This window comes from Phalangium opilio, unplaced genomic scaffold (genome assembly GCF_054372755.1).
Source record: "Phalangium opilio isolate 3A_F unplaced genomic scaffold, DU_Popi_V2 ptg000113l_1, whole genome shotgun sequence".
Taxonomy (NCBI): Eukaryota; Metazoa; Arthropoda; class Arachnida; order Opiliones; family Phalangiidae; genus Phalangium; species Phalangium opilio.
The window spans coordinates 4306098-4329293 of record NW_028324209.1 but is presented as its reverse complement, the minus strand read 5'-3'; the positions used below and the strand labels follow the sequence as shown (position 1 = coordinate 4329293).

Below are 23196 nucleotides of genomic sequence, written 5' to 3'. Positions count from 1 at the left end.
AGTGGGCCAAAACTCCCTCTATATAATCACAAAGATTCTGAAACATCAAACTGCGTATTTTAATTTTCCATCATTTTTTTTTTTTTTTTTTACATTTCCGTACTCTTATCCTAAAACCCTTGCCTATAACCATTACGTATTCCTAACGCATCTTCTTTTTCGACATATATTACATACAATATATGAGTGTTTTTTTTTTACAACACGTTTTTGGTACAAGGCCATATTGTTACGTAGTTTTAGTTATTTTTTTTTTATACAACGGCAATTTTTTTTGTCAATCCTCTATTGCTAAACAGAGAAAACACTCTACAAGAAAAATACATTTTCTTTTAAAATGCCTTATTTTTCCAAGTCTTATATCACATTCTACGATATATTTTAGGCACCCATATTTAATATTAAAAAGGGTTGTGTTTTGGTTTTGTTTTCATTTTTGTTGTCGATTTTTTTTTTTTGGTAGTATTTTTCGATTCATTTTGTCTTCATTTAATTTTCTGTCGCATTTAACGATAAAAAATTAAAAACGGCATTCAAGTTTTAATATTTATTTTTATGTAAAAATCTTGTTTCTCGCGTTAATTTAGCACCTATGTTAGTTAGGTTTAGCTGTAATATAGATGTTTAGCATAATTTTGTATTATACTAAAAAAATCCTGTATTTTGAATTTTTTTCCTTTAAAAGGCAAGTAATTCTAGAAAAATAGAAAATGTGCAATCTCGAGAATTTAATAGAAAAATCTCCTAATTTTAATTTAATTAAAAAAAATTAAGGGGTTTTAGGGTAATGAGCTAATTTTGAAACTGAGATCATGATATCAAATTATAAAATTAATTAGTTTTGTGGCACTTTTATATATTTATATTAGTTGGCTTGGTTTTATTATAAAAGTGATAGGCGACTTAAGCCTTGGCTAAGTTCAAGATTGCTTGAAAATTTCGTTTAATTTTATTTGGTATATTTTATCGATTCATTAAGGTTAGTTTTTGAGTTTTTTGGTTTTGAAAAAATGAGTTTATTTCATATTAATTAGTGCGGGAGTTAGTTTGATACGTATATTGGTCTTTGTTCTATAATGTTTGAATTGTTTCCAAAATGGCCGCCCTTATAAATTTGCCAATATAATTTCCCGCCAAAACTTTTGGCGGGTTACAACGTCAAACACAGTACAATTTAGCGTTACGTAAGCTAGTTAAGATTAAAATATTTTAGGAACACTAGTTACCTACCTCTTGAATTGAATTGAAAATTAATTAATACATACGAAAATAAACTATATTTTTCAAAACCTTAAAAAACTTAATTTTTTTTCTGTAAAAATTAAATACGCATTATATTAGTCAAAAAATATAATTAAGCCTATTTATATCCAGGAATGAAGATTTAGGGTTAAATGGAGATTCTAAAACAAACGACCGTTTTTCACTTTCAAAACTGAGCAATGAAATTAATTTCTCTAAATAAACGCCAACTAATTACTATGTTTCCCCCCAATCCTATAATTATCTTTGGTGTTGAATTCCACGAACACAACAAAATATACAATACATTACAGTCCATTTTTTGTTGTTGTTTTAGCAAATTGGCATTTATGTGTGTCCCCTTTATGTAACTTTATGAGAATTTGCAGTCCAACTTTTGTATTTATATCAATAAAACAAACTTCTTAACGCCTAGAGTCAAAAATGTTACGTTCTTCTTTCAAACTGGCTTCGGTTTTTCGGATGGAACAACAACCATTACTTTTTGTAGTGTTAATGTCATACCATCTACGGGTTTTTAAGAAAAAACATATGTAAATCGAGTAAAACCTGTCCTTAAGCCTAATTCGAAGAATATTTTAATAAAAGAAACTAACCTATTGCGTTTTGAATGAATCTCGGTTTGTTTTTCCAGTAAACAAAAATGAAATAAACTGGAACTCCAGTTAAAATCATGATCATGCCAAATCCTGTTTTTTGATAAAATAATTTGAGGTTTTAGTTTCCTATGGAACATATCTTATCAACGTATGATACTAGTGCTAGTACGCACGCAAACCTAATTACATTTTCCAGGTTTGCACTAAGAAATCCTGTCATAACCAAAAACTAAAAACATTCTAACGACGCGGAATATGCCTCAAAAAACCTAATTAATTTCGTTGTAAAGCGGGGCGTACAAAACCTTATTTTAATCTTACCAGTTCCTATTGGATCAGCGATCATGGGTACGATGGTAATGAAAATGGAAGCCGCGATGTAAACGATGGGGAAAATGAGGTTAACTTTAATTGGCCGAGGCAAATTGGGTTGCTTCCAACGGAGGTAGGGTACGCAAACGACAGCCAAACCAATGGCCAACCACGTGGCGAAACCGACGTAGTTAATGAGCGCGTAAATGTCCTTGGAACCCAAGTAGATCAAACTGAGGATGGCCATAAAAAGTACGGCCGGCATAGGGGTCAAATGGTTAATCTGGATCATGGAGAGAATCTCCGGCATTTGACCATATTCCGCCCCAGCGTAAAACAACCTGTAGTCAAGACATTAATGTTAGCGCTGAACGTTCTGGGTCTATATATCTACCACCAAGAGCGAATAACAGGGAGTGTGAGGTATATTTTAAACGTACCGAGAAGAGGTGAAAAGAATTCCATTGACACCGCCAAATGTGGACAGAGCCACAAAAACGGGTACCACCCATCCGAAATTCCCGTATAGTCTGTCAGCAAAGGTCTAAAATGGAGATTTATAACAATAAATGATCGATTGGCATAACAGAAGGAAGACAGACGTAACGCCAGAAAGCAATAGAGATCAGCCCGCACGCCAGCCGGAAATACTCAAAGTTTCCGGCGTTTATCCTCTATTGGTTTCATGATGGCGAACGGGAGTCCTTTCCAGGATGACTCACAACTGCGACGGCTTCGGCTCCCAAGACCTCTTGGACAGAGAGTGTGGTATGGAACGCAACTACAGTCAGGAAATAGACTACGGTGCACAGAACACATGATATGGCGATTGCGCGCGGAAGGTTTCTGTACGTAAAAGAATTATATAACCCAAGGAATTAGTAACTTTAGCTTTATCAGTTAAACCGGGAAGTAAGCCTAAATTCCGACAAGACCTCTTGTAAGATACGATTTACGTTGCATTCCTTGGAATAATATATTGAATTACATAAAGCCCTCATCCTGTTTTATTGTGTAAGAACGTCAAAGACACATCAGTGTTTGTGTCCGGTATGACATCAAAGAGTTATCTTTATAACTCTTTACCCTAAGCTAAGCCTAACGGCGCGGTGTAACCCGATATTTCATATTCATGTCCTATATTTGAGACTTCTAGAGATAGATAAATCTTTTCCCATAAAAGGCATGTACTTAGAAAAGAGGACAGAAATTCAAAACCATATTTTTTTTTCATCTTCCATTTTTCATTAGTAAAAATTTAGTTTCTATCTCACGGTTTTATTTAGGATTGATTTGAACTCCGCGAGGCATATCACTCATTAAAAATCCCATGCCTGTGATAAAAAGTTTTTAAATAACCTCTTAAGCCGGCGACTGGAATAGCTTTTTGCCTTTTATTATATTTTAGGCGCCCTTATACGGCGCGAAATAATAACCAAATACGTATGAACACTTTGAGATAAGCCCATCCGGTTTTTTGGGCCTCCGCTTAAAGCCTAAGTTGCCTAATCTTCAAAATAAACCACTTAAGAGTATTATCACTTAATATAAACAATGGATGAAATTTGAGAGGGAATTTGTACACTTTGTTTAAATAAAAATAACAGATGCGGATTATACGAAGTAACTATCTTTCAAGCAGATTTTCTCAGTCGTACGCTGGCTAATAAAGATACCCTTGAGAGGTCGGATTGGCGAGTACTTTGAGTAAATTACTTCTGGTAAAAATGGTGAAACTTACTTATGCGGCTCTTTTAATTCTTCAATGACAAAGTTCAAGTAGTTCCTAAGAGAGAAAAGAAAGAAAATTAAAGGTGGTATACGAGCGTAGGCGGGAAAAATCACAAAAGTAGCGCCACTTTAAAGAGATTAGCAGGTTTTCTCCCAACACACTCTTGAAATAGAGTGACAACCTTAATTGGACGGAAACGCGCTACTGTTTTAACCTAACTGCGACAAATGGCAACCAGCTAGGGACTTGAAAATCACGGGAGTCGCGTTCGCACATAAATTTTGAGCGAGACTTCATGAAGGGGTATAGTGAAACCGATGTATTCCAACCTCTAGTAAGCTATTATCAGTTAGAGCAGCTACGGACTGACATAAATTTTGTTTTACTACCGTAATTATGTTTCCCAAGCCCACGCAAACTTCAAAATTTAACTTTTTTGGGTAGTGCGAACTAGGTTCTAAACGATTAGTTTAGTCTACCAACAGAGGTACAATTACAAGTGGGTCAGATGGAGTGGATGCGTGCCTCGATCCACGGGGACTTCCTTGATTGGCATTGAAAGGATTATCCTCTTAATCCCCAATGGAGTTATGGTCAATGAAATAATGCAGTTTATTCGGAGATGTACAGTACGCGAGACCCTTTCCTTTACTCGAGTTACTGAGCATTCTTATCCATAAGTAAATGCAACATTTGGAATCATACGGGCTAGCTAATTCATTGGTTAGGATGTTCTGCCAAGATTAATTGATGGATGTAATTCAACTTACCATCCGTTGTAGGCGAAAAGGCCAGAGTAGAAAGATAACGCTATTTTCGTCACATCAGTTTCAGTGTCGTCAAAGTTGAAATGTTCAGTATGGCCTGCGAATTTTTAAAGAAATCATAAGGTATAAGATACTGAAGGAACTATTCAATAACCTCAAATTTGAGTGGCCAAAATTATGTTTATTGGGAAGTTAAAATAAATCACAAATCAAACTCGTACGTTTCAATTTTCATTTTCAAATTTGGCTTAACTCGTACCAGTTTTTGGGAAGTTTTATCTTAAAACCGACTTTGAAACCTTTCATTTCACCTAAAAGAAATATTTTATTCCGCCATACATGCAAATATAATAAATCATTCCCAATATTATCGAATAAGAACTTCGTTAAGAATTTTCGAAAACATCATTAATTTCCTAAGAAAATATTTTTCCAATTAAAATACTTGGCAAAGTTCCCCCGGATAAAATTGCCAAAACAAATTATTACTCAATTCTTAACTAGGGTCAAGTTCATGGATATTTTCCCAAACCTCAAATGGGGTGATTATTTTAATCATCCTTATTAATCTTTAGTTAATAAGGCACAATTATCAAGGAAAGTATCCCTTAAAGAGGCTCTAAAAACTCTTATCAGCGAACGCACTTGCAAGCGCCCTCACCAACTTATTTTGATAACATGTAGACTCGATAATATTCCACTCTCACATCCCCTGCAGATAAAAGAAGCTATATTTTTAATCCACCTAAAACCTTTGAATTAGGTTTAGCCGCATTAAGGAAGAAAATATGGCCGTTTCCCGCCTTAAACTCTATTCAGTTTAGCTCCCTGTACTGGAAAACATGAATTTTGTACATTCTCCTATGAATGCAGAAGCCCAGAAAGTATATTTGACCTTTAAATATACTTCCACGCTATGATTAAAAGTACGTCACGAGACAAGGAGGCTTGTACTTTGTTTTCTCATACACTAACACGAGTACCCAGGAAGACCAATGAGGCTGATTAAGTCATTGCATGTGATTCATGTGCATTGAATATACAGTATACATCCAGTATGAATATTCATGGGATATGATAGATATTCAAGAAGAAATTGTGCAAAATATTGATTTGGTTTTAAGCCAAAAATTCAGTCAAGTGTAAAAACAATCCTTTTTTAAAAAAATTTTAAAAGTCAACAACATAAAAGAAAGGGGTTGTCTCATGACGTAAAGAAAATCATCCCAAATACCGCAGCAGCAGGTACAAGCCAAGGTTTTGGAGGGAGGGGGGTAATGACGTCAGAATGACGTAAGTCGAAAAACCGGGGGTGTGCTACTAACTAGAAACGAAGCACGTAGACGGTATAGAAGCTATTTTGGAAGCGGAACGGCTGTAGGATTATGTGTCAGCGCTCGGGATACGAGAATCGATATTAAATCAATTCTGAAAGAGGTGTGTCCGATTTGCACCCTACATGGTAATGGTAACTTCGAGAGTAGAGAGTCCGGACCCCTCACATATTTTGAAACAAAGTTTCTCTCTCTGCATTTGCATTGGGGCTAACGTTACTTTAAAAGTGTGACATATCTTGCCATGTCAGTTTGGGAAGGTTTCCAGCAATTAAAATTAAAACGACATTATGCACCCAGTTAAGAATAAGGTGTTACAATCTCCAGGTCTCAACAATTCTTATTCGAAACGTGGGGGAATTTATTCTGGTCACATCGCAGAGAGAGAGAGAGTATATAGAGATTCTCAGAACCTATTTTTAATTATACGGGTTTGCGTCATCCTACCACGCGTTTAGACCTAAAATAACACCGCCCTAACTAGCTCAGGGTGTTATCACTTACCATAGCACAGTTGAACCACTCCGGTTCCTATGATGGTGGCAAGGGCTAAGAGTTTTCCGTAAGTAAAGAAATCCTGGACTCTAGTAGACCACTTGACGTCCCAACAATTGACGAAAGTTAATAAACCTAAAAATAGAAAAAGAAAATGAACTATATTTATCATGGAAGTTTGGAAAGTGATTTCGGTTTAAAATTCAACAAACATTCCGGAAAATTCTTAGAAACCTGCGCGTGGGCGGTTATTGAATTATCGTTCAGGATATAAAGGTCAAAGTTCAATCGCCCACGCGCATCAGAAACGTAATTTCGTTCGATAGTATCAGCAACGCCAAAACGTATTAAGTGACCATTACTTATAAAACGGTGTCGTAAATACAATATCCAATAAGTGGGTCAAAAGTTAAGGGACATTATGTCTGGTCTGGTTTGTCCATTATACAGTTATTAAAGGGATAATGAAAAATATAGGGCATTCAGTCGGTAAAAATGAATTATTTAGACTTAACAATAAATTTCGCTTTGTCACGACATCTGTTCCAGTGTGCTAATTAAAATATAAAAATCAATCTTGAACTGCCCATTTTTCAAATAATGGGACTGGAAATTTGGACAGGGATCCCAAGAACGTCTGTTCATCATTACAAGACCCTTTAGCCGAACTGAATCATCTGAATGTTCTTAACCAGGGTTATTTGGAGTCATCCGAGGTCATCTCCCAAAAGAAAAAAATTGGGTCACTCGAACAGTCGATACAGCCAAAGCCAGAAAGAGGTTACATTACTGATATAGGTCAGTTTCGTAGACAATTTTTTTTATTCGCTTTCCGCTTTTCTAATATCGTTAAAGGCTTATTTCGAAGAGTAGACACTTCATCACATCTTTAACGCTAAAGAATGAATTTTATCTGATCCAATTCCGCTCGGGAGTTAAATAGAGAATGTCTATTTTTGGCTCAGTCGGGGACTAAGCGTAACACTCCCTTCGCAAATGAAAAACTAATATCGATTCGCCACTTTCTTTGGGTCAATGACTGCCACGCTGACGTTAGGAGTGCTTTCATCTTTGGTACCGGACCGGACAGGGGTCTGATTACAGTGTGGTTTACAAGCTGAAAGGTATATAATTGATCGAATCGACTTCCTCTGTACTGTACAGTGTACGAAAGTATCACGCCTACAAGCTATGGCCTACAGTAGCGTTAGGCTTAGATCTTCTAACAATTAATAACGTTGAAAACGTAAAACTTTAATGTGGAGGTAAATACCATTAAGCAAAGTAAAAGTAAAGTGTGTACGTCCGCGCCTTGGAAGTTTACTCGTGGTTGGGTGCGACCGGAATATTGAAGTAGTTAAAAGTCCGCTACTTGAAGTAGGCTTATTGTGGTTTTTTAAAGGTAATAAGTCCCACGTTTACATCGCGAGGGTGTGATCCCTTGGGTATGATATGGAGAAGTTTCATATACTCGCTTCAACGCACGAACTTCTTCAGTCTCAACGCGGGAGAACCTTGAATCTGGTGGTACAAAGTTTGCGTGAATTCACGGAAGCCCGGTGCATTGTTTATAAGGTATTTAGAAACAACGGCAGCTGCTTTTAATACGATTTCGTCTGATAGATTCTGCCTAAATCCAACAACACTAGGATAGGGGATTCCTTTAGCCTCTCTCTCCATATGCTATATCAAGAGTAAATCAAAAAGAGTATAATACTCAGCGATAAGACAGATTAGTAGCTGCATAACTCAGTTTCTCTAAGACGCGAATTGAAAAAGGTCTGCGGCATGCAGTTGCAGTTCCAAAAGTAGTCTGCGGTAGGAGTTAGCCTAATTCAGGTTTAAAGAGGGGCTCAAAAATTTCGAAAAATATCGCAGAGTTTCAGCAAATTACTTGTGTCATAGCAGCCTGACAGTCTACCTTCAAAATAATCCTGGCGCCGCCACTGGTCTGGGACCTAGAGCAGCTAAAGGTTTTCTGTAGCTATGGCACCATTGGAGAGTGGGTCATCCCTTTGAAAATGAGGCCTAGATTTTATACTAACTGGTCAATAATTTCGGTTCTTATACGGGATGGAAGGCAGCCATACGTTCTCGGGCCGCCTTTGTGTTAGCAGCTGAGATTCCCTACAGGTACCTGGCTCTCCAAGACCTAATATTGAAGTTGGACACTCCTATTTGATTTACTCTTGAAGGAGTGGGGGTTTGGTAAGCTTCCGTGCAAGACGCCGGCTGCAAATTCTGGTTGTGGCTGGATACGAGGACCATTATCACACGGCGCGCGACTCGAGAGACGAAGAGGAACCAGGGGAGGCAGAAGATCTATTATTAGACGTAGCGGAGGCTGCGATCCTCCGCTGCAACACATTGACATATTCGGCAAGGATAAAAAAAAATGTTCCGAAGCGAACTTCCGGGGTTTTCCTAGCCGAAAGCCGAAAGTAAAATGTCATAAAATAAGTCGTCCCATTGTCTTAGGCTTACGTCTAATTCATAAGATGGAATAATGGTCGGGAGTTTAAAATTTATGATGCCCTGAAAATAGTCCCGAGAGAACTATATAGTTACAACTTAAGGAAAGGCAAGGATGGTTCAGGAAAGGGAATGACGTAATCCTACGAATTTATTTCAACCTAGGTTTACTAATGTTGTACCTGTGAATTTAGGGTTTAAATTTTGTAATTTAAGAAATGACGCTCCTATCCAGTAGAATGGGGGGGGGGGGGAAGTGCGAAAATCGGCATATAAAAAGGGAACCAAATCATGAAGGTTATAATGATGTTTTATGACATTAGTTAGTTAAAGATCGCTATAAACAATTCAAAATTCAGTGGGGGAAGAGGGAAATGTAATTAACCATCCCAAAAGGACCCGTCAAATCAGGAAACTCACTCGTAGACCAAGGAAATGGTCACAAAAGAACTGAGGAAGTTTTTCGTTCCCCAAAATTATAAATATTGTTTCACTAAAATATTCTTTTAATCATTCCGACACCCGCATTTAATTTCTCATAAATTTTATTTTAAAGTTTAGTGAACCTATTCATAAAGCCGGTCTCAATGGCTTTACTTCACACTGTCCAAAGAATTTACGATATCTTAAGACGAAATTAAGATGGTACCATGAAAGAATACGAGATGAAGATAAAATGAAAAGAGGAACTGAAGGGTGCAATTCCATATATTTTATTTCAGGCCTGATGAACAAAAAAACTCGAAGGAGTGGGTATATTTTTAGATGATAGAAAAAAGGAGAAAATTACGTTGGGACGTGAAATGATGCCACGTCTCTTTTCTTCTGTTCAAAAGATTTTTGTGGTGGGACAAAAGGTTTTGATATGGGACGGATGAAGAGATGGGGATGTAGTTTTTTATACTCGAATTGAATTGGATGTAGGTGGTAGGACTAGTATAGGGTAACTAACCAGAGAGGGTACCCGGTTGTACCTCTACCTTATATTGACTCTGGTGGATCTTTTATATAGAGGTCATAAGGGGTATTACGTGTATTGGGAGAAGTATTACGGGTGCCATTTTAGCTCGGGTTTCGGGTTTCAACAGGGCGTGCCTTTCTTTAGAAAATTTTTGAAAAGTTTCCCAGAAATCATGTAATTTACAACTTGGGAAATGGAGTCTCGTTGCCTCATGAACATTCACTTCAAAATTTCTCCAGTAATAGGACGATAGCCGCCGATTTAACAACGCGAAAGACCAAATCACTTTACCTTGGAAGATGAATATAGTTTTTCCGCGACGTTACTCTTAAGTAGTTGGTAAAGATTTTGCCAATCCGCGGTCATCCAGAAAAATGGCTGACCACATTCTATAGACGGGCTGTAGTGGATTTTGGTAAAGTAACGAAAACATCCAGACGAGATATAACTCCAATGTAGTTAAATATTTTACAGTTATCAAGGTCGAATTGTCTAGCATTTTATAGAAACTTCTTTCGAAATCAAACTAAAATTTAATCTCGGTCTACCACCTGGACAGGGAAATGCGAAACTTTCAAGGCATTTAGATAAGAAAAAGCAGACGCCTATTAATTAACGTCAGATTCCTATATACTTTGTATTAGATTTGACGTAAATCCACTATACTCTAGTGGAAGTAACAGTGCACTGAAAAGCAGCCTAATTTATCGCGTTGCCAAGGGGTCCTCGGGGAACAATAGGTCATATATTTTCGATGGAAAGAAATTTAGATTGCTCTATTGTTAATATAAATATGTCTATGCCCCTACTTCCCGACCGGAAACTTTAGGGGTTAGGACAAGATAATAATTTTCGTAATTGGAGACTCATGAGAAACCTTGACATTTAGGCTTAGAACCAGCGACACTGTAAAACGGTTTTGACTTGTCGCAAAAAAAAAAATATATATATTAAGGATGATTGTAAGTGTGATTAAAATTCACTGAACTCTGAAAGTGTTTACGTAATCGTTTCCATTGATAAAACAAATTTAAATTATCGTATAAATATGTCAAAGTTTGAATTGAGGCAGATATTTAAGGGAAGAAATTGCGCTCTGATGATTTCTATCATCAAAAACCATCTTTCCTTTCAAACATATATTAAGAGCTCAGTCTTTTTAATCTAGAGTTTTAATAATATGAGAAACTCATTTCCACCCTTAAGGCTACTTTTACGTTTCTGTAGACTGTTAAAAAACTACAGTATACATATTTTCAAAACGCAGCGGGAATATACTTCGTGTGTGTCAACTTTAATATATCATTTAATTAACGATCTGCAGCGTAATACATCGAGGGGCTAATCACTCGTATCCCTAGCGTACTCAATATAAGCACGCACTGTCAAGGGTAGGGCAATTAAATTAAAGAATAGCCCCTTCCCCCTCGGTGTATAATAAACTATCATTAACAAATTAGGGTTTAGTTTTAAAAGAAAATTAAGAGACAATTTATGTCATTTATAAATTGGCTCGGTCTTAATTCTCGACAAGCTTATTAGGAAGAGAGAAAAGAAAAAATTCCAGTTATGCTAATTTTCCAAGGTTAAAATCTTGCATAATCATGGTGCGTTGGTCCAAAGGAAGAGGGATATATACCGTACGTGACACGAGACTATGTGTGTGGCGTTCTAGATAAGCTTACGCTTAAGGCTAGGTGAAAGTACAGAAAAAGGGCCAGTGATACATGTGACATAAATTTATGAGATAAGTTCCATAAGCATGACAGTACCTACATTTCGTAATTCTAGAGACATACTGAGAACGATGGGAGAATTGACTACACGTGGTTTTGCAGTCCATCTTAGTATTTAGTCTGTACTAACATTGACAGCGCCTCACCAGTCGTCGCTTTAAGAGAATCTATGACGTTTCAACTACGTCACTTAATGAGGAGCTTCAGTAACCAGCGACAAACTTATGGAACACATCTCATGAACTTATGATGTGAGGACTGATACGGGCTGGTGCCTGGTTCACGATACTATATAGGCATTTGGTCGCTCGGTGCCGAAACAAGTCTTCTAATGACTTATGTTGTCGGACAACACAGACCATTTGCATTTCATTTTTCCTTTAGGGTTTTAAAAAGAGTCGGCCTTGCATGGTTAGTCAAATATTCATGTTAAATATTGTGTAACTAACAATAGGGGTACTTTTCCGATTCAAGCAGGACTACTCTCGCTTTATTTTTGTGTCCGTTGGCAACGCGTTGAGGCCGACGTGTAGTGCCACGGACAAGTTATCATTATTATTATCTCAGGCAAGTTCTACAGAGAGCAATTCAGGCGTAGAGCCAGGTTGAGTGTAATGGGGTGCGGACGGTATAAATTATTTTTTTTACTAGTTTTTAATTTTTTCAACCATCAGATGTATATTACCTAAAGTAAAGAACTATGTCCAAACTACAAATTAGTACTCGTTTGAGGAACGTTTTGTTCGAATTGGTGCTTCAACTTGTGCCCCTATACTTCAAGATCATTCATTGTTACCTCCTGAATTTGACAATCGTAGTTCTTATTTTTATTTCAGAGTTGTTTTACTTCACTTCAGGTAATAGATTTCACGTTTTCCCCTCACTTTGAGGGAAAAAAAAAAATTTAAGAATTTTGGGGCGTTGACTCTAGTTTTTTAAATTCTTCGCACAAAACTACAAAAATTGTTGGCAAAATTGAAGGATGGATAGATATGTGGGTAGACATGTCACATCGTTAAAATTCTGGTTATTATTTACTATTTTTATTTTATTTTTAATATTTAGCTTATGCAATATTTTTAGTTATTTCTTGTGTTCAGAGAAGCCTTTTAATTTATTTTAAAGCGTTTTTCTGTTAGAACTGGTTCAAAATATCTGCGGGTAGGCCTATACCGAGTCTCAAGGGTTTTGATTTTATTGATTCTAAGGAATTAATTAAAAGAAAATCAAAGCGGTTTTGATTTTTAGGTGTGGTGTCACCATATCACTAAAACATTGATTATAACTAGAATTACTAAATTCGCTCTTCGCGAGAAGCTATCCACCAATTTAAGTCATGGTACCATGAATCAACGCATGAATGCTAACGCATAATTATTAAAAATTTAAAAATGGTTCAACCCTGGTTTTATAGTTTTTATTCCACTGGAGTTCTTATTCATTTCTGTTTGATGAAAATCTAGCAGGATTTTACCTAAATCTTTCTAAAAAGAATTTCCAATCGCAATCTTTAATCAAGGATGGTAAATAATCGTTCAAGATATAAGTAAACTGATTAAAAAAACTCGTTGAATAAATTATACGGGCACCCTTAAGCCGGTAGAAACTCAATTAGAGGGTGCCGATGGGTGAAGGGCGTATTTGCAAATAAATTGGACTGAAGTCGTTAAGGATTTTTTTTTGGAGACGATTATTTGGAAATGTAAAGGTAGGAATTCCTTATTTTTTTATGTAACCGCGAGGGAAGTACTTGGAAGCAGTAATAAAAGGCAAGACTTGAGAATTAATTGCGAATTCATCTTGTATTGAAATAATAATCCAATATTTCACATCAAGATGGAATTATAAATGCTATGTACGTGTGGCTTATTTTTTATCAACATGTCTGAATACGAATCGTAACTTGTCACCGGCGTTTACAGCTACGTGGCTGCGTGACTAGCTAACCCTAACTGCAGCCCACGTGGGATCCGTTCTGCTTATTCTTTTCAAATCATGTATCTATTAATAGTAATTCATTAAGGACAATCATTGTGGTAAAAATGTTGTTTATGGCTTCTATTACAAGCTCGCAGCGCGTAAGTGAAAAACCATTTCACTGCGCATGACATTGGCGCTAAACTGAAGTTATAAAAACAGCAAATTATTTGTCGTTTAACATTATTTTAGACACTTGATATCCCACCAAAGTTACGAAATTTCTCCGACTGAGAACAGACATACTAAACATTAAAATGTCACCAGACTGTAACCCTCACCTCCCGGCAACGTTTACAGCATGCAATGTCTCATACACCTCGAATGTCACGATTCCCACCAAAGCCATACCCAAAGAAAAAATAGTCCTGTCTTGGGTACCAGCCAAGATTTCGTAAATATCAACCATCACCATCAACTAGAGAAAGTGTAGTGAACTTACATATGCAAATACAGGCCAAGTACCTGACGGCGTCATCCGGTGGTTCACAATCGGGAAAGATGGGTCGCAGGACGTAGAAAGAGAAGGTCAGAGCCACGATGGCCTGCGAGCAAGGTCGGACGATCATGCACTCGACCCACAATCGCAGAAACGCCACGAATGGTCCAAACGACTCCATGATGTACGCGTAATCGGCGCCCGTTTTGGTAATCATGCAACCAAGTTCAGCGTAGCAGAAGGCGCCCACCATGGAAAACACACCGCATACGATCCAAACGACTAGGGACATGCCCACGGAACCCGTCCCCTTCAGGACACCCTTAGGGGAGACGAATATACCCGAACCGATGATGGAACCGACGATGACCGTGATACCGTTCAACAATCCCATTTTGGCCTTCAAGCAAACCACGTCGCCTTCTTGACCACTGTCAACCGCTTTCATTTTGGTCGTTTCTGACGGTTCCTCGTCTTGGGTCTTGTCGTTGACCGCGTAAGAATCGCTTTTCGTCATGGTTAAGCAGCCGGGTGAAGGGTCAACCAACTTAAGTCTAGCCTAAATCCGACCGACGGTAGAATAGTTTGATTTAAATATATTTCACAACCGTACGGTTCGCGTAAGGCTTAACTCTAAGACTTTCGTTAGGATTTGACTCTCATAGTTATTAAATTATTTTATAATTTCAAGAAGTGATAAGACGAAACTTGAAAAAACGTCGTGGTGGAACGTGGTAAGGTTCGAAGGTTTTTCGGGCTGAGCGATATTTTTGACCTCTTCAAAGATAACTGATATTCACCACTCGATTTTTCTTGAAATGGTAAAAAATAGCTGCGTCTTTTTTAGACTTTGGACTTCCGTATAGTCTACACGCGAGACTGTAGATTTTCTGATGAAGTTCCGAAAGCGGGGTGTGCGCGCGCGATGGCGGCTTTCTTGTGTCTGAAAATTACACGTGCGTTTCTCGTAGTACGCGAAGCGTTTTGAACTCGCTCTCTCTCTCTCTATCCACAACTTCCAATAGAGTCAGCAGCACTGGCGCTCGCTCTCGGAATAGGGCACACTGACTGTCTCCGTACGCAACTAGGCCTACTTTCCTGCAAAAATCAATGGTAGAATGGCTTCATCCTGCTTTTCTATCTCAGCTACGGAGCTGCTACGGTAACCCCCTGCATACGGAAGCATGGGAAAAATCGTATGACGCAATTTCAACCCTCCCTACCATCATGCCCTGAAGGGATTTACGATAAAAAACGCACCCCTCTCTGTGATGGTGTATTTATATCATTTAGGTCCATGTTAGGTCTCTTCTTTTGTAATAAAATATGTGGTCCCGAAGCCCAAAAACCGGTATATATATCGCCAAGGAAAGGGTTGGAAAACTTTATCCGAAAGAACTGGTCTACAATCTAGATGTTAAACATAGAACACGTTTTCACGTTAGATTAAATTAAATACCGTTTTCTACTTTTCACAGGGTTACTTTTTTATCGATTCTAACGGTTTATTATCTCTGATCGTAAAATACGAACGGTTTTATAGTATAAATTATGGAAATGTTTATAGAAAATAGGTCAAAAATGAAATTATGAAAAATAGGCATTGCGCTTTTTTTGGCGGGAAATGGGGGAGGGGTGATATTATATTTGTCTATATACATTTTGGAAGCGCTTAGGGCAGAAACATAAGTGAAAAGAAATCAAATTGCAAAATTTTAGCTGTAATTAAACAAATTAAAAATTATAGGCCTACTATACCGTAAATTAAAAAAAAAAACTCATATTTCCTTCCTAAACTTCCCTCTGTCGCCTTTTGGGCGGGAATCCAGTGACATCACGTTACGCTCTCCTGAACTACTTTCCCGCCAAATTCGAACCGCGGATAATAGACCATTTGGATGTAACTAAGGGGGAAAGACACGGGGGTAAAACTTCGCCTCCCATCTCACTTTTCGGCGCCTACGCTGTAGTCATTTTATATTCCGGGAGTGCGCAGAAACGGCAATGTATCAACCCTTTATATGCCCCAATACTGAGGGTTGCCTCCCCCTCCCCCCTTTTTTACCTTGAAAAGGTCTATGAAGCCTACCAACAGAGTAATTCATTACTTACCGACCTATGTAAGCGTTTTGGGACCTTGACAGCTGTCTACCTGATAGTAAAGAAAAAAACGTCAACGTGTTTAACTTCTTGTACACACAATGCTCATAATAAACGCCGCTGATAAAGCAGTTTTCCATCTAGACCTAGAATTCCCCAATAAATGAAATCAAGAAGTTATATCTAGTATCTCAGAGAGAAGGTATAAATTCGCCAGATTTCCAGCTTTATCTCCAGTCCAAACGTAGCCTGTCCGGAGTCAATCCCCGTCGCCTCTAAATTACAACCAGCATATCATTGGTTCTTGAAAACTCACGTCAGCGCGACGACGCGAGTGACGAAAATTACAGTCATATTTTCCGACTGAGGAGAGGCAGCGAAATAGCCCGGCGCCTCCTTTTACGTCCCCCCTTGTATTTTGAAAGGGGGACTGGGACTATGGCCTGGCGCGAATACAAAGGCATCTTATACCTTCTCTCTGAGATACTGATATAACTTCTTGATGAAATCGTTAATTTAAAAGAAAAAAACAAAATCGTTAATTGAAATTTGTTTTATTAATAACTGTTTCAGTTTTAACTTAAATCTGAAAACTGTGGGCATACAGCTACACACATTTTTGCCCTTTTTAAGAAATAGTGGAGTTTTGATATATTTGTAGAAGATTAAGGGTTAAGAAGAGTTATAGAAAGATTAGTTAAAAGTTCAAGTGGAGAGTAAAAGATTTTTCTTTTTAAAGTTAAATAAAGAATTTAATAAAAACATCCTTTGGTGGGTGTTGACTTTCAATTATTTAAAATCATAAAAATATCTTTAAGGATTCAACAATCGTAACTTATTATTATTTGTGTTAAACTCTAATTAAAATATTAACTATTTATGAGAGATGTTTCGTGACGATATGAAGAAAAAAAAAAAAAAAAAAAAAAAAAAAAAACCCCAAAAATTTGGATTATTGTCGCAACAAATTCGGAAACAATTTTCCCGATATTATCATTAGAAAATTTTATTTCCATGATATACTCTACTCTCTTTTCAGATCTTATCATATGATCCCTTTCAAAAACTACAAGCAAATCTGTCGCTAAATAAAACAAAACTTTGAACACGTCACTGACACTTGCGCTTGAGTGACTTTAAATTTGTAAAAACAAATAACGCGTGATGATAAAACATTACCATGAAACGCTGTTCATTGATGGGGGGTTAATAAAAAGAGATCGAAGATATTATTAACACAATGTGATGTTGTTTCTCGGTACTGTTGTAATATTAATCATTTTAAAGAGTTTTCTTATAAACATGTCCTTTTGTTAAGAAATTTGTGCTTCAAGGTGTAATTTTGTTAATATTTTTTGATAATTACTATTTAACTAGACGGCCTAGTTTACTTTGCAGGCTGTACACCGACGGACGTGCCATCATCGACCCTAAAGACCTGCGTTACTTGCCCGATACCTTTAGAATTACCTTCTCGAAAGAGTAACTGCGTTCCAGGATGAATACATTCCGGATGACGCATAAATTTAAACATGACTGAAGCGGTCTCGTTAGTAGCCACTCCTTGCCCTCCCATCACTCCTATGACGGTGGCGGTTTGACGAACGTTACCTATATGGACGGTGGCTTGAAATCCCGGAAGAATGATGGTGGCATGAAACAGAACTCTAATCCTGGCTTGAAAGTATAGACACACGGGAGGCAATGGTTCACTTGCTGAGACAAGAACCATTCCTCGACGAAGATAAAACGGTGGTTCTACATCATCTCCGGAAGACGAAGAAGAAGAAGAATCTTCTTCATCCATTCCACGCTGCTGCGTTTTTCTACGGCCTCTATAGTTGCCATTCGATAACGATATGTTAATCGAAGCGCTCTCGCAGGCTCGAACGACCCGACAAGCGACTTTATGTCGATGGAGTGAAAGAATTGAGACTGGACGGAAGGTTCCAGATTCGGTAGGTCCAGCTAAGAGATGGTCACCTTCGCGGATGACACCGCCTACTAATAAACCTCCTACAACGTCGCCTACATCCGGTATCCTAAAGGTTTCGTCAACCTGATTTTGGACGGGTTACAATTAGATCAAGTTTATTCTTGCACCGTCTTTAGTCTTTACTAACTAACCTGAAACTCAACGGGTCTCTGCAACTTCTTTTCGCGTTCCTTTGTCGATAATCCCGGTGGTAATACGTGTAGGAAAGTATACAAGAGATTCAATCCTTCTCCAGTGACGCAAGATACCAAGAAAATGGGTGCTATACTATCCGATAACAATAAACTCGCCGCTGTTAAGGCATCATCTTTTGATTCAATCGTCAGTGGGACCTAATAAGTGATTTGTAATCTTGAGCGTGTATCAACTTAAATTGGGTCTATAACCACTTACTTTCTTGCAACCGGGTCCTTTCAGTAATGTTTTCAACTGCTCTAACGTTTTATCTAGAGCGTGACGCCCCGCCAAATCTAACTTATTAACCACAACAACAACAGGTACATCCAAGGCCATCGCTAAACCTAAATGTTCCCGCGTGGTTCCAACAATCCCAGATATTGCGCTAACAACCAACATTGCGAAATGCGGAGAATGACCTTAAACATAAGCGTAATTTAAAATTAAAACTACTTATCCTGGATAGGATGATGACTAATTCTACCTGTAAGACCAAACACGGTTGTTCTAAGATATTTCGCGTGTCCCGCTAAATCAATGAAGGTAATTAATTTACTAGCAGTCTCGCAAATCTCTTCCGATGTCCTGCAGATGTTGTAGGTGACGGGACAACCTCGAGAATCAAATCCCAAGATTTCTCGGCTAATACTGGATGTACGTCCTGATTGAATTTCGTGTAAGTGACGAAATAAGTTTAACCTGGCACTTCCGTGACCATTATCAGGTTCGCCTTGCGTCAATACACCGAGTAAGGTACTTTTCCCTACATCTAAGTTCCCCAAAACAGCAGCACGAAGTTCAATGGTTTGCTGATCATCTGGTACTTTTCGAACAAGTACCTAATTGGAGAGTCAGTATTATAGTCCTCATTACTGATTGGGCTAATGTAGAGCTGTCCCCATTCCTAAACAAATTAATAAATAACTCTACAAACCTCAGCAACTTTCTTGAGTTCACCATTTTGAGATATTGTCCTCTGCCTTAAAACAGTCAAAGTGGCTCCCAATTTTTCCGCCATGAGATACAAGGTCCTCATTGAGGCTTCCATTTCGCGAGGACTTAGTCCAACTAAAAGTCCACCATCTTCTACTCCAATTTCGTATATAGCTTCACCTTGTCCCTCCCGTAACCTCCATTTCATTTGGGTCACCAAATGTTCAAATCGACTCTTAGATGGGTTGACTAACTTCAATTTGTACTCTATATTGCCCTCAGCTGCCTCTGGAGGAAGGCATTCCGGTAAACTGATTTTATCAGAGTCTAGGGTCATCCTTTTGTTATAGCAATGACCATTGCCATTCTTGACAACATCATCTCCAAGTTCCATCGTCGTGTAATTTTTACACTTGAACTTATTTCCATTTCGATCTCGATCAGTGGATGGATATTCATCCTGATCGTTTGGGTCAAATAAACCAATGAGTGCTTCCATGATATTTTTCTGGAAAAATATTTTAATAACAATTTTGAGCCTTTAGACTGTTTTACACATAATTTTTGGAATCTTATACGCATCAACAGATTTCTTAAGACTTAATAACTTACAAGCTCTAATCACAGTGATTTTTGAACAAACTAATTATCAAAAGTCTTAGCAGAAGGTTAAGGTTATATTTACCTATCTTTTAGTCTACAGCTGCAGTGTGTTTAACAACTATCTACCTTTTATTTCTTTCTTAAGCTGGTAAATAAAGGTTTTCTAATACTCTGCCAAGAATTTTCCTAATACCTAACTTGCTTAAAGTGCCAAGATGCTTTGGCAGCCATCAACGTTTATTTTCCTCCTAAGTCACCCTACAGATGAACTCCAAACTTTCACTAAAATAAGGTCTACAGGCCCAGTTTTACTATGCATATAATCACCTAGCAATGCCTAAACACGATTAACTTTCAAACTAGGACACCAAATACAACTAAATCAGCAATATAAATGTGTTAAACGTCAAATACACCTTAGTTCAAAAAATGAAAGCACAATTTCCGGTTTACGGGAGGTTTTTTTTTAAATAAATCTAATAGAAGTGGAATGTAGATTGATCAATGTAGGGGTAGGAAATGGAGCAAAGAAAAACGAAATTAGACCAACGACTTTCTAAAATAACGGGTTTTTCCTCAAGATAAAAAAAAATTCACCTAGTCTCTGAGATCTATACCTTGTCTGTGAGAGAAAGGTTTTCCCAACCTTCGACTTTCACTGTCACAAATCAAATGATTTTTACACACAAAAGATTTAACGAGGGTGGTAGATTTAAATGATGAAACATTTACATAAGCTTGCAGTTCAACTAAAAGTTTTCAGGGCTTATGCAAGAGCTATATTTAGATTGCTACAATGGTGCAATTAAATAAAATAAGGGGAAGTACGATAAGCCTTGGTTTAATTTTGACAGTTGGTAATTAGAGAACTTTAAACAATTAAGGAAGGTAATTTACCTTTATGATCGGTGAAAACACGAACAACAAAGATAATAGCGTTTATATTACATTTATATCCAACCCGTTATCAGCCTAATGTTTACTTATCTTATGTTTATAAACTCAATTTTTGATAGTACTTTTCGTTCCAGTTCAATAACTTTCGAGGAAGTATCCGTGTAATGAGATGATTTCCCGCGCTAGATGGCGCCTGACGATTTGAATATAAATAAGAGTAAAAATGTGGCGCCAAACTGAACCCGGGAAACTAGTGACATAAAATCATGGAGGATTGGGATCGGAGATGAAATTACATTTTTATTTATTTCGTGTAAAAAATATTGTCCGATGATTTTTACACGCTGTCATATATTTAATAATCTAAAATAGCTAAAAGCAATAGTCTTAAAAATTAGATAAAATGGTATTGATAAAAATGTCAGGTGACCACTCTTCCAAAATGAAAATGGTACAAAATGCACTAAATAAATTTCTGTTGTCTCAAAAGCATCCCTAACTTCGCGTCCTCAGCCCCAGTTCGACTTAATTTTAATTTTAAAATTAAAATGTCAGAAATTAACACTGAAGTAATAACAGCAAATCCGCGAACACGCGTGGCAATGGACGTCCCACCACCGCCCATGATAATACACGACTCCCAGCGGGAAAATTTAGAGGACGCGGGCACATCGGAGGACTGTTCTTCCATCCAGAGTGCCGCGAATCAGAATGACCCAGCCAAGTGGCCTACCGAAGAGTTAAACCCTTGCTGGGAACTTTACAAAGCCTCTTTAGAATCCAAAGGGAACGGTGAAGCACCAACTTTGCCAGGATTTCTGAAAACACCTTACGCTTGTCGATCTTGCCGGGCGTATCTTAGCTACGAATACGTTGAAGAATGGCATAGGACCACGTGCAAGCCTCGGGATGAAGTTCGATATGGGAGCAAGTGTAAGTAAACTCTTCAATTGAAGTGGGGCAAAGAAAACGGATTCAAACAGTAAAAGGGTGATTTTTTTTTAACAATAACCCAATAACCATTACAATGAAACTGTTGTCTTTATTCGTTGTTTGCGTAGTGCAAAAACTAAAGTTTGTACTTCTTATCATAAACTAATTAAAGATAAACAAACACCATTGCTCTTTTTTATACTTATATTTAACTATATTGATATCACCATCACGAGTGTTGTCACGAAATCTTTGATACAGATAAAATTGAGTAAATATTAATCTCTTCTTCATGCAGTGTGGGAAGAAACCCTTCCAAAAACGTCGACTTCGCTCGTGACTCCAGGGTTAGAATTCGGACAAGACATGAGCAGACAAAAATGCGCCAACAAAAAAGACGAAATCAAGGACTGGTCAAAAAATTTCATTCCGTGGGAAGCTCCCGTCTTTGCACATACGAATCCATCGAAAAAGCGACAAGTAAATATGCCGGGTAAGTACCGCACTTCAGGATATTTTTAAGAATGCTTTAAATGCTGCCTTTTCTTAATTGCTTTAAATCCATAGTGGTTTGGTTCTGCTACGACACGTAATGGAGCAATACTACAAATATTTCTGCAATTATTTTTAACTACCTTGTATTAAGGCATGACGAAACTTCAACTTGAAATAGGTTAGAGCGAGAACTTTTGTTTATATTTGTAATATGTGTAAATGTCTAAGCTTTTAGGTACTTTGCTTTTAAGCTTTGGGTCTGTCTCTTTAATAAAATCTTAAAATTCGTATTTTAGAACAGGATTTAAGGTATTGGAGCACTTTAGGCCCAGTTGGACAACCCAGACTTTACACTGAACAAAGGTATGCCAATTCCCAGCCGCCGCCTCAAAAGAAGTCTGGACATAAGCGTTCCTGCAGCGGATCCATAAAGCATTAAAATCATATCCAAAAACAAAATCCGACTTTTCTTACTATAGACAAAGTTTTACTTTTAAACTCCACTTTTTAAAACTATATTTTAATTCGTATTAAAAGTTTAATTCCCCTTTCACTTAAGCATCTTTTTAAACTTAATTATTTATAATTGTTAATCGGTGATGGTGTAATAAAGAGCGTTAATTAGTTATGAACTGCTTTGTGTCTTTACACCAAACTATTATTTCTTTTAAAGGCATTGAGACATTATATTCATGGGTACGTGCTATATAATTCATAGTTGTTTTTACGCGTGTCAACTGTCTAACTATAGAAAGTCTTGCACTACTAAGCGTATCGTAGATGTTTTACCGCAGTACACTTAAAATGAAATGAACAGCTTGGGAATTGAAAGTCTGGGAGTAACACCTGCTGTAGGGTAACAGGTACTATATTCATGGGCACTTGCTATAAAATTCATGGTTGCCTTATAGGAATGTCAATTGGTAAATACAGTTTTAAAAACTATAGGTCTCAGTTCTCACACTAACTACTTCG

The 23196-nt window shown here is 37.5% G+C and overlaps 3 protein-coding genes across 6 annotated transcripts in view; 1 reads left to right on the top strand and 2 right to left on the bottom strand.

Annotated features, from left to right (window-relative positions):
- Positions 1-35: 35 nt before the first annotated feature.
- Positions 36-15211, bottom strand: LOC149623442 (Y+L amino acid transporter 2). The gene is made up of 9 exons (XM_089853398.1): positions 14091-15211; positions 6512-6637; positions 4677-4770; positions 3916-3960; positions 2897-3020; positions 2615-2718; positions 2184-2515; positions 1860-1952; positions 36-1770 (listed from the first exon to the last, which is right to left on the bottom strand). Exons 1-9 carry the CDS (start codon positions 14602-14604, stop codon positions 1703-1705), a joined length of 1500 nt encoding a protein of 499 aa, XP_089709524.1. The 5' UTR covers positions 14605-15211; the 3' UTR covers positions 36-1702.
- A 1514-nt stretch (positions 15212-16725) lies between these two features.
- Positions 16726-23196, bottom strand: part of LOC149623439 (GTP-binding protein 2) — a 96784-nt gene continuing 90313 nt past the window's right edge. For 2 of the 4 annotated variants that reach the window (XM_089853391.1, XM_089853392.1), the window contains exons 3-7: positions 19295-19801; positions 18845-19199; positions 18577-18779; positions 18315-18515; positions 16726-18246 (exon numbers count right to left, since the gene is read on the bottom strand). In XM_089853391.1, the coding sequence (XP_089709517.1) occupies positions 17575-18246; positions 18315-18515; positions 18577-18779; positions 18845-19199; positions 19295-19792 (1929 nt within the window). In that variant the 5' untranslated portion in view covers positions 19793-19801 and the 3' untranslated portion in view covers positions 16726-17574. Of the gene's footprint in view, positions 18247-18314; positions 18516-18576; positions 18780-18844; positions 19200-19294; positions 19802-20513; positions 20634-20793; positions 20957-23196 lie in introns of those variants that run through there. The other 2 variants (XM_089853390.1, XM_089853393.1) reach the window with 2 other exon arrangements.
- Positions 21396-22853, top strand: LOC149623441 (uncharacterized). Its single transcript, XM_089853287.1, has 3 exons — positions 21396-21726; positions 22025-22219; positions 22518-22853. The coding sequence occupies exons 1-3, from the start codon at positions 21396-21398 to the stop codon at positions 22658-22660; spliced, it is 669 nt and encodes a 222-aa protein (XP_089709413.1). The 3' UTR covers positions 22661-22853.

What these genes read in the sequence shown, in the direction of transcription:
- LOC149623442 (XM_089853398.1), bottom strand. Translation starts at nt 14,604, where the DNA reads ATGACGAAAAGCGATTCTTACGCGGTCAACGACAAGACCCAAGACGAG. An exon ending in ATTCTTTTCACCTCTTCTCG is followed by an intron (nt 2,516 to 2,614) that starts GTACGTTTAAAA and finishes TCTTGACTACAG; the next exon opens with GTTGTTTTACGCTGGGGCGG. An exon ending in CGCTGATCCAATAGGAACTG is followed by an intron (nt 1,953 to 2,183) that starts GTAAGATTAAAA and finishes ATCAAAAAACAG; the next exon opens with GATTTGGCATGATCATGATT.
- LOC149623441 (XM_089853287.1), top strand. Translation starts at nt 21,396, where the DNA reads ATGGACGTCCCACCACCGCCCATGATAATACACGACTCCCAGCGGGAA. An exon ending in AGTTCGATATGGGAGCAAGT is followed by an intron (nt 21,727 to 22,024) that starts GTAAGTAAACTC and finishes TTCTTCATGCAG; the next exon opens with TGTGGGAAGAAACCCTTCCA. An exon ending in GCGACAAGTAAATATGCCGG is followed by an intron (nt 22,220 to 22,517) that starts GTAAGTACCGCA and finishes TTCGTATTTTAG; the next exon opens with AACAGGATTTAAGGTATTGG.